The sequence below is a fragment of the Triturus cristatus genome, chromosome 12, assembly GCF_964204655.1.
Source record: "Triturus cristatus chromosome 12, aTriCri1.1, whole genome shotgun sequence".
NCBI lineage: Eukaryota > Metazoa > Chordata > Amphibia > Caudata > Salamandridae > Triturus > Triturus cristatus.
This window is the reverse complement of record NC_140595.1, coordinates 612,055,706-612,071,957: the sequence shown is the minus strand read 5'-3', so window position 1 is coordinate 612,071,957 and position 16,252 is coordinate 612,055,706. Positions and strand designations below refer to the sequence as shown.

The 16,252-nt window shown below is 49.5% G+C and overlaps 1 protein-coding gene across 4 annotated transcripts in view; it reads right to left on the bottom strand.

Annotated features, from left to right (window-relative positions):
• The window catches only part of FANCA (FA complementation group A), a 1,007,136-nt gene that overhangs the window by 309,084 nt on the left and 681,800 nt on the right, over positions 1-16,252 (bottom strand). For all 4 annotated transcript variants that reach the window (XM_085637706.1, XM_085637704.1, XM_085637705.1 and 1 more), the window contains exon 34: positions 10,572-10,631. In XM_085637706.1, the coding sequence (XP_085493832.1) occupies positions 10,572-10,631 (60 nt within the window). The remainder of the gene's footprint in view (positions 1-10,571; positions 10,632-16,252) is intronic.

The following is a 16,252-nucleotide window of genomic DNA, read 5'->3' as shown; positions in this document are numbered from 1 at the left end:
GACCTACAGCTCCCATTAAGGGCGGGTGATTGCACTCACTGTATAATCTGTGCTCACCCTTGGGTAGCTTGGCACTGAGCAGTCATACGTATCTCAGAGGCAAAGTGTAAAGCAAAGGCACAGCAGTCACTTGCGATAAATACACTGAGCGTCACAAAAGAAACTTCACACAAGATGTATGTAAATAACATTTATATTTAACACACATATTTAATCATTATAACATGAACATCATATTCTTTCAGGCATAAAACACAGCAGTACTAGGCCGACTCGTATTTTTATGATATCAATAGTATGCACACTGTGGACAATTTCTCATCTAACGAGAGCAATCGAGAGAGAGAGATCGATAGAGAGAGAGCGCCCTTATGCGGTGCGACACGCTGTCCACCTCAGGCCGACCCTAGCAATCCTCAGAATATAATCCCACACAGTTATAGGATGCACCCTGGTTCAAAACGATATCAAAGATATGTATATACAAGAAGTTATAGATTCCTTACCTAAGAATTACCCCCAGGCGTCAGGCTGGATCCGGAGAATTTTTTCGTTAGCAGTACCCCTGCGTGTCGGTAGGTAGCGTCGGTCGACCACGTCCGTCGTCGGCGCCGTGATCGTCGGGATGACATCGCGGTATCTACTTAGATGCCACCCCTGTGCGCTGACGTCATTTCTTTACACGACATTCCACGCCAGAAGCGCAGAGCCATGCAAGACATTGACCACTGGTGCACAAAAATATGGCCCTGAAAAGGAGTTCCTTACTCTAGAAGTCAGTTCGCAGAAGGGGAGGATGGGTGGGGCGGTAAGGAATCTACAACTAATATATGTCTCTTACAGATATACTGTTACCGAAGGTAAGTAACTTGTTCATGTAAAACAGACTATTAGTTATAGATTCCATACCTTACAATAGTACCAGCCCTGGAGGTGGGTCTGCAAATGAAGTTCACACCAGAAAGTCCTGGAGAACTGAACGGCCAAAGAAGCCGTCCCTCCGGACTTGACTATCCAGGCAGTAATGTTTAGTGAACATGTGCAGTGATGCCCACGCGGCTGCCTGGCAGATGTCATTGAGGGGGACTCCTCGTCCCAAAGCAGTAGTGGCTGCCGTCGCCCTGGTGGAATGGGTGTGCAGTCCTACCGGAGGCTCGTTTTTCGGTAAGGAGTAACAGATCTTGATGCAAAGGATGACCCATTGAGAGATGGTCCGTTTTTAAACAGCCTGACCTTTCTTGGCGCCCACATAGCCAACAAAGAGTTGATCGTCCACCCGGAATTGTTTTGTGCAATCCAAATAAAATGATAGCACACGTTTTGGATCCAGACAGTGGAGTCTCTAGTTCTCCTTGGAAGGATGTGGGGGCAGGAAGAAAGTGGGCAAAGTGATGGTCTGTCCTATGTGGAAAGAGGGAACCACTTTGGGAAGGAAAGAAGGGCTAGTTCGAAGGACAATCTTGTCCGGATGGACAGCAAAGAAAGGAGGTTTAGAAGATAGAGCCTGAAGCTCATTCACCCTGCGAGCAGAGGTGATTGCAACCAGAAAAAAAGTCTTTAAAGTCAAGAGTCTGAGAGGACAATTATGTAGTGGCTCATAAGGTAAGTTAAGGCCAGATTCAAGTCCCACTGGAGCATTACGAAAGGAATAGGAGGAAAGAGGTGAGTAGTGCCCTTAGGAAATCTATTTACAATTGGTGGACTTGAAAAGAGAAGGCTGATCAGGAAGGCGAAAAAAGGCCGAAATGGCCGAAAGATAGCCTTTAAGGGTTCCCAGAGCAGAGCCCTGCTGGGCCAAAGAGAGAATGAAGAGGAGAACCTCTGAAAGAGGGGCGGAAAGGGATCCACAGCCTTTGCTGTGCACCATGCCACAAATTTGTTCCATCTACAGGCGTATACCGTTTTAGTAGAGGGACGCCTGGCTGACAACATTGCAGACTTCAGGAGGAAGGTGAAAAGCGGTTATCTGTCGCAGCTCAATCCCCACGTAAGGAGGAGGAGGCTGGACAGGTTCGGTGGAGGACTGTCCCCTGCTGTTGCGACAGAAGATCCTCCCCAAAAGGTAGTTTGATCAGAGGATCGATGACCATGTTCAAGAGCTCGGGATACCAGACTCTTCGTGCCCAGTCCGGAGCCACAAGAATGACTTGGCCCCGGTCACGCTTGATCTTCTTCAGCGTATAGAAGAACGCAATTCGACTTGCGACAATAAGCGTCGCCGAGCGAATGCCACCTTGGAAATTCCAACGGGCAGAACCGGTGACATTGTGCGTTCTCTTCAGTGGCGAACAGATCTAACCAAGGCTTTCCCCACTGCTGAAAGAGACCCTGCACCACCTCCGAGTGGAGACGCCATTCATGATCCATCATGCACCGGCGGCTGAGTTCATCTGCCCTGGCGTTCAGAGAACCTGCCAGGTGTTGAACCACCAGCGACATGCCCTGATGTTCCAGCCACGTCCAAAGACGAAGAGCCTCTTGGAACATAGTCCACGACCCCACCCCGCCCTGTTTGTTGCAGTACCACATGGTGCAGGTGTTGTCTGTGAACACCTGCACTACTCTTCCTTTGACAGAAGGAAGGAATTCCTTCAGTGCAAGACGAATCGCCCAGAGCTCTAGAAGATTGATGTGGAGCCCTGACTACGCCGGAGACCAGAGGCCTCTGATTTCCGCCTCTCCCAAGTGACGCATCTGTCACCACTGTGAACTCTGGTTGAGGAATGGAGTTGACCCAATCCTGGTTAGTGAGCCACCACTGCAATTGGTGTGCAGTGCCCTCCAAGATCTGGACGCAATCAGAAAGACTGCCCATATGCTGCGCCCACTGGAACTTCAGGACCTACTGCAGAGCCTGCATATGCCACCTGGCATGTTCCACTGGCAGGATGCAGGAGGCCATGAGGACCAGCAGCCTCAAGGTCATTCTAACCGAAACAAGGATATAGGCTGAAACATCGGTATCATAGCCCAAATATGCCGGACTCGCTGCTCGGGAGGACAAGCCCGAAACTGCGCAGTGTGCAGAACTGCTCCGACGAAAAGGAGCTTCTGAGATGGAATCAGGTGTGACTTTGCCATGTTGATAGTGGACCCCTGTGAGTGCAGGAGGTCCGCCGTCGTCTGGAGGTGGGAGACAACAGCCTGGGGCGAGCCCGCCTTCAACACCAGTCGTCGAGATAGGTAAAGACTGGTCCCCCAGATCTGCGCAGATGTGCTGTGACCACCGCCATCACTTTTGTGAACAACCATGGGGCGCATGTAAGGCCAAAAGGGAGCACGGTAAACAGAAAATGCTCGTGGCCTACCGTGAACTGTAGGTAACGAAGGTGGGCAGGCAGGACAGGGATGTGAAAGTAAGCATCCTGCAAGTCCAACGCTACCATCCAGTCTCCAGGATTGAGGGCAGACAAGACGTGAGCCACGGTTAACATCTTGAACTTCTCCTTCCAGAGGAAGCGGTTGACGTTGCTGCGGTCTAAGATAAGACGCAGGCCTTTGTCCTTCTTGGGTACCAGGAAGTGGTGGGAGTAGCAACCACGACCTACTTCTGGCACAGGGACGCGTTCAATAGCTCCCTTGGCCAAGAGACCCGTAACTTCCTGGCTGAGAATGGCCAAGTGATTCTCCGACATGCGATGGAGTGTAGGTGGCATGGAGGGAGGGGTAGTCTCGAGGTGGAGGGAGTAGCCCCATCAGACTATCTGCAAAACCCACCTGTCCGACGTGATGTTGTGCCAGTGGGGAAGGTGATGGCCGATCCTGCCGCCCACTGGCAACTGGTGGCCCTGAAATGTTGGACTAGGAAGGCTTAGAGGCTGCTGCAGAGGAGGCACCGATGGACTGGCCCACCCGCTGGCCCCCAGACCCACAGCGTTGGGTCCCACGTCCCTGGCCGCACAGGGGCGCGGTGGCTTACGCCAGCCTGTGGCCTAGGGCTGAACGTGGTGGGGCACCCCTTCAGTGGTCATGAAAGGGGCGAAAGGCAGACTGCACAAGATGAGAAGTGGCAGCGAGGCCCAAGGATCTGGCCGTAGCTCTAGAATCCTTGAAGCGCTCGAGCGCATGGTTCGCCTTGTCGCCAAACAGACAACAGCCATCAAAAGGCATGTCCAAAAGAGTCAATTGGACATCCCCAGAAAAGCCAGTAGATATCAGCCAGGAGTAACGTTTTAAGGCTACTGATGTAGAAATCGTTCTACCCAGCGAGTAGACGTTGTCCAGCCCACAGCGGATGGCGAACTTCGCTACATCTCTCCCCTCTGCGACCGCACGGGAGAGTGTGACCCGAGCCTCCTCCGGGCACTGTGGCAGCACTTGCACGACTGTGTCCCACACAGAGTGGGTGTAGCGGCCCAAGAGACATGTGGTGTTCACTGACCGCAGTCCTAAGCTGGCAGAAGAAAACATCTTCTTCCCAAGATGATCCAGCTTCTTGGATTTCCTATCTGGGGGGCAGTAGGGAATGCGCCTTTGGAGGTTGAGGCTTGGACCACCAAGCCCTCAGGGGTAAGGTGTTGAGAGAGGAAAATGGGGCCGCCCGGGGCCAGGCGGTGGCGTCAGGCAATCATCCTATCCACAGGAGCCCCTGTGCTGGGCTTGGACCTAGTGCCCAGAAGGATGTCCGTGAGGGCCTCATTGAACGGCAGCAGGGGTTCCGAGGAGGTCGCTGCCGGCTGAAGCACCTCAGTCAGGAGGTTAGTCCTGAGTGCCACCCTAGGAAGCTCGAGGCCCAAGGCCTCAGCCGCCCTACGCAACACCACAGCATAAGAGGCTCCCTCCTCCGTGGCCGCGGTAGGGGGAGAAAGCATACCAAGGACTGGGGAGGTATCCAGACCACTGGCATCACCCAACGCCTCTCTCCAGTCCGGCTATTCTAGCTGGTCTACCAGAAGGTCTACAGACCACTCCCAGTCCTCCTCATCCTCTCCTGGCTGCCACTCAGGGTGAAAAGGAAAGGCAGGATAGAATAGTGGTACAAAAGTACCACTCAGCGCTGGTACCGGCGTCAGTCGACGCCGGTCCAGCTCCGTGTTCGGCTCGAAGGGAAGGCTGGGGTCGACGTCGCCTGGGGACCCAACCGGCGTCAGAGGCGTAGTCAGTAGAACCGGCGCTGGGGAAGGTGTCGTGAGGTCAACCGGCGCCGATCCAGATTCAGGCCTGGATCCCTGGGGGCCCTGCGGCGTCTGAGCTGGAGCCGCAGGCATCGAAGGCCTAGAGCCCACAGCCAAGTCCGCGGAGCCTGAAGGTGCGCCGGCGGAGTGGGGCTGCCCAAAAATGGAGTGGAGGGCCTTGTGAAAGGCATGAAGCTGGACAGGAGACGCTCCGGCTCCTGGGAAGGGAGGGAAGCTCGGAGTCGCCCCAGCAGGCTCCTCGGGCGGAGCCAAAGGACGGCGACCTTCCGCATTCCGCGTCGCCTGACAGACAGGGAGAAGGCGAAGAGCGATGGTGCTTATTCGTGCTTCGACTTACCTGTAGACAAAGACTTCGATGCGGAGTGATGGTGGTGATTCCGCGACCGGTCCTGTGACCTCCCTCTCGCTTGGGACCTCGAGCGGCACGGAGCTGACTGCCGGGCCTCCAGAAGCGTTCTGGACCGCTCCCACAAAGACTTCAGGTTCATGGCCCGACAGTCGAGCTCCAGGCACCAAAGGCACACGAGGTGCGGACCCGTGATTGACATCAGCTGTGACAAGAGTCACAAGGCTTGAACCCGGTCCGCCGATGTGACATCCCTGCGTGCAGCAGGAGTCGAACAATTCGAAAAAGTTGTCGACATAAAGTCGAAAAACACTAGTCAAAAAATTACTAAGGGTACCACTCTTTCCATATCTGCACTGGCTGGTGCGGAAAAAGAAAGTAAAGACGTCATCACGCAGGTGCGGCGTCTTAGTAGATACCGCTACGTCATTCCGGTTATCCCAACACCAACGACGAACGCAGTCGACTGATGCCACCTACCGCCATGCAGGGGTACTGCCGAAGAAAAATTCTCCGGATCCAGACTGACTCCTGGGGGTATTTCTAAGGTAAGGGAATCTATAGCTAATAGTCTCTTTCAGATATATATATATATATATATATATATATATATATATATATATATATATATATACATTGATACATAAATACTAATATACATCAGAGTAACCTACATATCTACGCATAGATATAGAGAAGTAGAAAGCACATATACAAAAATGTATATGGGTATAGATATAAACGCTAAATGAAGCGTACTAAAGATACTCCACATAGGGTATAGTATATACTGCGAAGGTACAAGTCTAAAAACTGGTCAACATGACGTATGGAAACACTATTCGAATAAAGCAGCTGTATCTGCAGCCGACAACTTAAGAAGCAGTTCTGCACTCAGTAGAGAAAAGAAAAACGTCACCAATTGTGCGACACCCACTGGAACATCGCCAGTGAAATGAAGAAGTAACACCATGAAAGGAGTGCAAGGCAAAATGAAACAAAATTAGTCGTTTACCTTATATAGGAAAAGGTGCCGGTGACACCAAATTTAAAACCGGTTGTAACTCAGACCTGCAGAAACGCGGCCCTGAGGCCGGAACCAAAACACATTGCGAATATCTATTAGGTGGTTTTATCAGATCGGCTAGCCTTGAACGGAAGCAAAGATGAATCCGCCTGCTCCCCAAACAGATGGACACCATCAACTGGCATATTCTGAAGAGTGTATTTGATGGGTTCCGAAAATCCAGACAGTCACAGCCACGCATGCCTACACAACGAGACAGCCTGAGCCATATTCCTACCGACAGAATCGGTACTGTCCATACTGCATTTAATGGTAAATTTTGCTGCTTCTCGGCCATCCTGTATCACCTGAAGCTCCTGCCTGGCTTCCTCCGACATAAGATGGCAGACGCTGTGCAACAGAGTCCCATAGGGCATTAGACATTCTATCTAAAACACAGGTAGTGTTTAAAGATCTCAAGGCTACACTAGCAGAAGAAAAGAGACTACGAGCATAGGTATCCAACCACCTGGAGACCTTGCCAGGGGGAACTACCAGAAGGGCGCTATGGTCTGCTGACGCAGTAGCAGCCTGTACTACTAGCCCTTTAGTGGTAGGGTGTCGTAAAAGGCAGGGAGGATCCCCTGGGGCAGGACGATGCCTATGGATGACAGTCAACAGACAGCCCTGGGACAGGTTTGCTCCCAAGACCCCAATAATATATTGAAGAGGGATTCGTTGTAGGAGAGTAACTGGACAACTCCTGCCCCACACTGATGGAGAACGTACATCAAGAAATCTGTGGATAACTGCAGAGAAGGAAATTGGCAATTTAGAATTGCTAATGTTAATGTTAATGTTATTGATATTTCTAGAGCTCATCTGCTTCCTGATGGTGTCCTGGCGCTATACTTGATGTCCTGCAGTGGCCTAAAAGCAGAAATAGTGAATAGTCATTATGCAGTGAAAAGCCATGTTTTTAAGGCCTTCCTGAAATCCAGAAGATTTGTCATGCATCTAAGAGGCAAAGGGAGGTCATTCCATGCTTTGGCTGCACCTTCTCAAAACCTCTGATAAAGACGAACTGTCCTCCATTGGAAGGCCTGGAGGGGAAAGTAAATCTGAAGCTGGAGAGGACTGCAGGCCACTAGCGGCCCCCAGATCAGTCAGCCAAGTATCTTCCAAGGAAGACTGAGCAAGAATAACCAAAAGAGTTTGCCTCACAGCCTCTTCTCCGCCTGCCAAACAAGGATTTCCTGCAGGAAAGCTAGAAAGAGACCGAATAGGGTCTAAATCAGGAATGTCCACAATAGGCGGGCCCGTCGACACTGCACCCGACACCGGTGTGGCGACGACTCAAACGTCAGAAATAGCAATGGGATCTGCGTCGAGCAGCACCGCTGTCACATGCTGAAGAGACGCCGAAGGTGTAAACCCCGGAGGGATGTGCACCGGCGCCGCATCGAATCCACAAATGGATTCAGGGGACCCCACTGAGACCGAAGTCGCCGGTGAGGATGCAACCGGTATACTCCCCACCTCCTTGGGGCTCAAAAGCGCTCCAGAGGGAAACGGAGGGTCAAAGACCAGTTGAAGAGCACAAAAGTATTCTTTCATTTGGTTGCCTGGCTCCAGGTTATTCAGGGAGGCGCCGGGTCACCTTAGAGGCTTCCGCAACCACCAGTTGCGAGAAGACGTCAAACTTACGCTTAGTACATTGGGTCTTTGGCGCCATCCTGGAAGGCGGCGGCTCCCCACCCAAGCGACTCCTTGACCTGTCTCTCTGCTTTGGGGAAGACGGACGATGACACGGTTCATCCGAAAGCCGCGCTATGAGGAGCTTCCTACGGCATTCCTTCAACGCCTTCGGCCAGAGAAGCTATCAGGAGCCACAGTCGACGGAGTCGTGCTCCTCACCACGACACCAAAAACAGATCGTGTGGGGATCCGCGATCGGTATCTGCCTCTGGCAAGAGCGGCAGGGCGTAAACCCTGAAGACATCGTTGGCACACTGTTCTCTAGACAAGAAGAGAAGGAAAAGAAGAGCCCAATAATGGCCCGAACTCCGTTCCAGATCTGTGTTGCAAGCACGAAAAAGAAGGAACTAACGTCAGCGCATCGGTGAGGGAGTTGTACGGACTCCGGTGACGTCTCTTCCGGAGGGCCACGTCGCTGCGGAGTTGCTTGACGCCCTCTGTCAGCGTGCGGGTGTACTGTGGGGAAAAGAGTTTCCAGATCCAGTCTAACACCTGGGGAGGATTCTAAGTAAGGAATCTGTGGATAGATGTCCCTATCAGATAGTTCCTCTTTTGCCTGGAAATCATGTCTGGGTAGTTATTGTACCTACAAGGTCCAAATCAACAGAGGGAGGGACACTTGCATAAAAAATTTGCATTAGACGCCCCCCCTTGTATATTCATCATTTGTCATGCTAAAAATATCTGCATTGTTGTTTCCAACAGTCCACAGCCTCTCCTCGCATCTTGTTGGGACCCAAAGTTTTATTAAAAAGTGAGTCTAAAGGTTTTTTTAACAGCTTTGAAACTATGTTATTACCTTAAAAAGGTCTTTGGCATTCACTATTACACGTTCTTAGTGCCAATATAGGACTGTCCTGGGACCCCTGACGGTTTAAGGGACAAGTTTAGTGTTCCTCTTAGACAAGCAGATTACACCACCTGGAGTGAGTGTAGAAATGTAACTAGGTTGGTTGAGTGGGAGGATGTATTAGCAGCAACAGACAGAAAGTTGTCGAAATTTTAATATCAGCTGAGCTCATGGTGGTCAGCTCAAAAGTGGATGGATTTGGACTGGTGGGAGCATGATGATATACTAATGAACAAAGCTAGATCTCACAAAGATGTTGCCTTCTGGTATTGGGATGATTGTCAATGCAGAGGAAAAAAACACTTTGCCGAGCCATATAGAGCATGACTTGCCGGATCTGGCAATAGAAGATTTATGGCAAGTATCTCTAAGATTCCTTTATCTACAATAAAGGCTGCTTTCTTAAAGAAGAACAATTTCTCCACTCTCCATAGGATATACTGGACACCACAAAGACTCGCTAAGTTTGCACAAGAGATGCTGAGATGTAACCAGCCTGCGGCGGACAGGCAAATGTTTGTGGACTGCCCAGGGCTTCATGTCTATCGAGAAGCTGCAAGTTAGACTTTGAGTGAAATAATGGTAAGGGGGGTCAAGGTAAGCCACACTCATATTGCTGTGCAAACCCCAGCAAAGATTGGTGTCATACATAATTCTGTTGGCGAGGACCAACATTTGTAAAAATGAACTTCTTTATGTTTTCCATTAGCCACTTATTGGATCAAATCAGCTAACTAGGTAAGCCAAATGAATATTACATGTGACCGTAAAAGTCTGGATAAAATATGGAATGATTTCAGGATGGTATTTTGTCCACTGATTATACCTCAATGTTGTGGCACCTGGGGACATATTTCCTAGTCCTGCACCCATGAGCACCATCTGCAAACAATATCAACAGTCTCTCCGAAGTTTGGAAGGCATGGTAAGCACAATCAGAAGTAGTACTGAGGGTGAAATGAGGACAAAAAAAACTTTTTTTTTTTAAAGAGAAAAAGACAATTAGGTCTGCAAGGAGCATCAGTGAGTTGCAAGCACTGGGCATTCACCTGGCAATCTCTGGTACCAAAAAATGCCAAGGAGATGATTTGGAGTTTACGACACAGCTATATTGTCATCATTTACGCTGTTGTTTAATGTTTAAGATGAAATGTGAGGTTAGAGTTTGGGAGGAACCAACAATATAAAGCCACTCACAACATAATAGTGCAACTTTACAAAATAGTAGAATGATGATGTGCACTTGACAATGTGAACGTTAAAAAAGTGGTGGATGCATATGTAGTGACACATTCAACTAAACACGGCACAGTTACAATAGGCGTGTTTCTTAATATATGCAGTCTGCTTCAATTCTCTATTGGTTAATAATGTGAAGAAGCAAAACTAAAAGTAAATATGACGAGGCAAAACAGAGAATCTCTTATCATCCCCACACAGACGTGCCATCAGAAACAAAGGACAAGCTGTTCTTACCCTAAAAAAATGTTCAGTAATATCATAGGGAAGGGCACACCCTCTGGAGCAAATGTTTTTCTGTAAGACATCCAAAAAAAAGAGATATGTTCATCAGATTAAGAAACATATTTTATACTTATTTAGTTTTGTAAAGGTTTTACCAAAACATCATCTACAAAGGGGAACTAAGGATAAGAGCAAATGTCAGATAGTGTTCAATCTTAAAATGTACTGATCGTAATCTTTAGGTTTAAATGTTTTTAAGAAAATATAACACTAAGCACAATTATGTATAACAAAACACAGACAGGTAAGCACTAGCCCTCTTTACATATCGTGAAACTTCATCATATGTATTTCCAAATGGGTAGTCACCTATAAGTATAAGTTACTTACCTTCAGTAATGATATTTCTGGAGGATACCTAATACTCCTCCAAATCACTAACCTTAAGAATATCCTCTCAGGCATCAGACTTGTAGAACCAGTTACTTACCTTAGTTAACACATTATCGGGTAGAGACAATATCTAGCTGCAGATTCCTTACCTGTGAATTTCCCAGGCATCAAACTGGATCCGGAAACATTTTCATGAGCAGTATCCCTCAGCGAAGTAGTGTGGCTTCGTTCAGTTCCACAAGTCCTCGTATTTGGTGCCACAAGTGACGGCGCGGTCAACTGTATAGGTGCCAACCAGCCGCATGGACGGCAGTTACTTTTCATGACTTTACACGTCAGGAGCACAGAGCTGTGAAGTGAACTGACTAGTGTATGTTCAAACTAGGACCCTAAAAAGGGGAAAAACCCTACCCCTAGAAATGTGTCCGCAGAGCGGGTAGGCAGGGGTGGGTCTGTAAGAGATCTGCAGCTAGATATTGTTTCTACCAGATAATGCCTTACTGATGGTAAGTAACTTGTTCATCTGATAGAGACTTCTAGCTGCAAATTCCTTACCTTTGAATAGATACCCAAGCCATAACATCTTTGACTATACTAAGATGTCCTGCAGGACCAAAGGGGCAAAATGCCTGTCCCTGCGAACCTGACTGTCCAGGCAGCAGTGTTTGCCAAATGTGCGTAAGGACGCCCACGATGCTGCCTGGCAGATGTCCAGGACTGGAACCCCACAAGCTAACGCTGTGGTTGCAGCTTTCCCTCTGGTGGATTGGGCGTGTAAGCCCTCAAGAGGCTGCTTTTTAGCCAGGGCAGAGCAGATCTTGTTACAGAGAATGAGCCAGTGCGAAATGGTCAGTTTCGGAAGTGCCCAACCTTTTTTAGCTCCTGCATAGCCCACAAAGAGTTGGTCGTCTACCCCAAACTCTTGTGCGGTCAAGGTAGAATGACAATGCCCTTTTCGGGTCCAGACAGTGGATTCGCTCTTCCTCTTTAGTGGGATGTGAAGGAGCATAAAAGGTGGGCAGGGTGATAAATTGTCCCCAACGGAATGGTGTCATCACTTTGGGTAGGAAAGAGGCCTGGGTGCAAAGTACCACCTTGTTTGGGATTACCATTAAATAGGGACGCTTGGACGATAAAGCCAACAGCTCGCTCAACTTATGGGCAGATGTTATTGCCACTAGAAAAACTTTCTTGATGGTAAGCAGCAGGAGAGGACAATTGTGTAGCAGCTCAAAGGGAGCATAAATGATGTAAGTGAGAACCAGGTTCAGATCCCACCGAGGCATGATGAAGGGCAAAGGGGGAAGATATGTAGAAACCCTTTCAGAAACCTCTGTACAGTAGGGGAGTTAAATAAAGAGGGTTGGTCAGGCAGCCACAGGAAAGAGGGCAGAGTAGAGAGATAACCCTAGAGAGTGCCCAGAGCAGAGCCCTGCTGGACAATTGTAAGAATGAAGTGAAGAATATCAGAAAGGGAGGCAGAAAGAAGGTCAATAGATTTTTCTGTACAATATTTTCCAAATGATTGCCAACGGCAGGCGTAAACCATTTTGGTGGAGGACCGGCTGGCAGCCAGAATAACTGTACAAAGTTCAGGAGGAATGTCAAACGCTATCAACTGTCGCCACTCAATCTCCACACAAGGAGGCGGAGAGTTGACCAGTTCGGGTGGAGTACCCTCCCCTACTGCTGTGACAGAAGATTCTCCCAAAGGGGCAGCCTGATCGGAGGATCGAAGCTCATTTGAAGAAGCTTGGGATACCCAACCATCCGTGGCCAGTCCGGAGCCACAAGAATCACATGCGTCGGGTCGTTCTTGATCTTCTTGAGAACTCTGGGCAGAAGCGGTATGGGCAGAAAAGTGTACAGGAGGCCTGAGCTGTACGCATGATTAAAAGAGTCACCAAGCGATAGCCGCCTTGGATACTCCAACGCACAATACTGCTGACATTGCGTGTTCTCTTCCAAGGCGAACAGATCTAACCAAGGCTCTCCCCATTGCTGAAAGAGTCCTTGTGCCACCTACAAATGGAGACACCACTCGTGATCCGCTAGGCATCGATGGCTGAGTTTGTCCACCTTGGCGTTCAGAGAACCTGCCAGGTGTTGAGCCACCAGGGTCATGCCCTGCTGTTCCACCATGTCCAGAGACACAGGGATTCTTGACGAAGGGTCCACGACCCCACCACGCCCTGCTTGCTGCAGTACCAAATGGCGGTAGTGTTGTCTGTGAACACTTGCACTAACAAACGAGTTACTTACCTTCGGTAACAATGTATCTGGTAGAGATATAGTCTAGCCGCAGATTCCTTAACTTAGAATATCCCCAGGCGTCAGACTGGATCCGGAAAACTTTCCGCAGCAGCACCTCTGCGCGCCAGGGTCGGCACCGCCCGGCTCCGCCCTGACGTCGTCCATGGACGTGACGTCAGCGGAGTCATATATGCCCCTCCCGGCGCGCGGACGTCAGTTTTCGGCGGAGAAACTTTTCCGCGCCGCAACGCAGAGCCACCACCAAAAAACTGTTAGAATATGGGAACAGTGTGCGAAAATGATGAAAAGACATGGAATGATGAAAAACCACACCATAAAGGAAAGTGCCAGGCACTGTATATTGGAAACTAGTAAAGGGAAAGAGCAGAGCACCGCTCTGAGAAGCAACCCCGCAAAAGTGAAAGCCAACCACCCTGGGAGGTAAAGGAAGATGTAAACAACATCATGGCAGGCGACAGAAAGTCCGCAACCTTAATGTATAACCGTGAAGGACAACAAGTCCGGAACATAGGAGCAAGGACAATTGACCACAAGACGTCACCAGAAGGATACGTTGTACCCCCAATAAGAGATTTAAAAAATGTGGCAGAGCCAACAGACCTCAAACCAATGGAGCATGGGGTGGTAAGAGAACCCAAGGCGATAAAGAAAGGGGAAGCGGGGGGTGGGCAAAAACACGAATAGAACCCACACTGTACAACCCAGGGCGTAGGGTTGGAAAGGATACATGACACATAAGCATACTGTCCAATTACGAAAATGGGCGGAGTAGAGCTATGAAAGCAGAATGAAACATTCTGTGTGGGAGTGAAGTGAAAGCGTCACCCTGCAGAAGGATCAAGCCAGCCAAAGGGAGGCGAGCGTAGAAAGCCCAACCTGAAAAGGTCCTCGCAGAACGGTGAGGACGGGCGGGCGTTAAGGAATCTGCGGCTAGACTATGTCTCTACCAGATACATCGTTACTGAAGGCAAGTAACTCGTTCATCTGATAGAGACGTCTAGCCGCAGATTCCTTAACTTAGAATAGATACCAAAGCCATACCCATAGAGGAGGCGGGTCTGCGACTGAACCCCTCCAAGTTCTAGAGAGAACTTGTCCGTCAAGAAAGTGACTCAAACAGTGCCATCAATCATGTGACGAAGCACAGCGGGGACAGTAATGTCAGCGCAGCTAACTCCTAGACCATGAAGCTCAGAAGAGAGCAGAGAACAATGGAAGGCAAAGGTACCACAAGCCGACAAGAACAGCACGAAAACCCCTTTTGTGTATAACGGGTTGAGCGAGGGAAAGTCCAGAGCCAAAATGCGCATGCTGGAGCAAGAGTTCACAACTTCGAAAAAGGAAGATGAACTAAGCCTAGGGGCTGAGGGATCCGCAGGATCCGAGGTGTCGATAGAAAGCAAAAAGCGATTACCGGTCGACCGGGCAAAGCAGTGGAAAAAAAACACTGTTGAACCTGTACCTGCAAGATACAGGGGGCAATAAAGGCAAAAGGCTGACTCCTGGCCAGCAAGTGCTGGTATGGAACAAGAAAAGGCATACTAAATATGCTGGAGCTAAAAGGAATCTGATGACACCGCCAGAAGTGGAATGGGACCTAGGGCGTGAAAGATCCACCAGATGTAATGTGTCGCCTGTAAGCAAAACCCAGAGAGATGGCAACCGGTATGACAGAAAGCGCATACCAGCCCAGTATGTAGATTAGCAGAAGAAGCACTTTTCAAGCTGCATCAGCTAGACACATGTGACAACATTGGCAGTCGACCAATCCATGGCCAAGAGGCCGGTAGTAAAATAGAGGACACGCCAAGACATAGGTGGTCTGTTACAACCGGCTAAAGGGCCAATGGCACACAGCCTAGCGTCAAAGTAGGAGCGACACTGTAACTCATCGAAGCATACAAGGCACCTAAACACATCGATTGGACGTTGGAACCACACGAAGAAAGGAAAGGCCTCCTGCAGGGCAGCGTGACTAGCTCAGATGCGCACAACACCAAGAGGGCAACGGCCCAAAAGGGGAACCAGGCAGCCGAGCACCACATAGAGGTGGTGGCACAAGCAGACTGGGTCAGCGACCATGGACACCGCATGAATGAAAGAGCAACATCCCACCTTGCTCGGGAAGAAGCACGGTCCCCTGCAAGCTAGAGGCACGACAGTGGAAACAGTCAGGATCAATGTAAGTGCCCCGGACCAGAAGATACGAGTATTTCGAAGAAGTACGCCCCATGAAAAATCACAGTATGAGCCAAGCAGAAGTGTGGAAACACCTGTGCGGGGCAGCAGGGAATGTGGAAAGAACCGCTGTAGGAGAAGTGGTGAGAAAATAGGCCACATACAGCAAAGATATAAATGCTAAGCTAGTACCTTGGAGGACAAGCCCAATAAGGGCTGCGTGCCCAAGTTTGTAATAATAGTACTAAACATTGCCGCACACAGCGACGGAGACGGTGTGAGCCGTAAAAACAAGGACAGAAGCACAACAGACAAGCGGGACCAAAGGCACCCGAAGTGCAACAGGGTGATGCTAATAATAGGATCGCAGGACAAAAGACAGGGAGGGACTCCCTGAAAGATGTTTGCGAAAAATTCTCCATAGGAGTGTACAAAGGCAAGGCAGCCGCCCAGCACCAGCATATACCCCACATAGGGTAAGTGTCAACCCCTGATAAGCGGATCCTCTTGGGTAAATCACGCAGTCAGAGGACTGAACGGAAGAATAAACCGGCCATACGGCTGAAATCTAACTAATCAGAGAAGGCTGAACAGCCGTTGGCAGCAAACAGGGAACCTACTATACACGTTCGTGATAGAGGTGTAGGAAAAGGCGGCACAGAACAGTGCAAAAGTTATGGCAACCCAGACAAGAGCCGGGAGACTGCCGAATCCGCGTGGGGATCAAAAAGGTCCACACCATTAAACGGTAGATCCCTGAGGGCATCTGTACTGCTCGATTTTTCCGGTCTTATTGTGTTGAAGGGTGATTTAGGTGACTTCAGTCTCTTTCCATTCAAGTCTAAGGG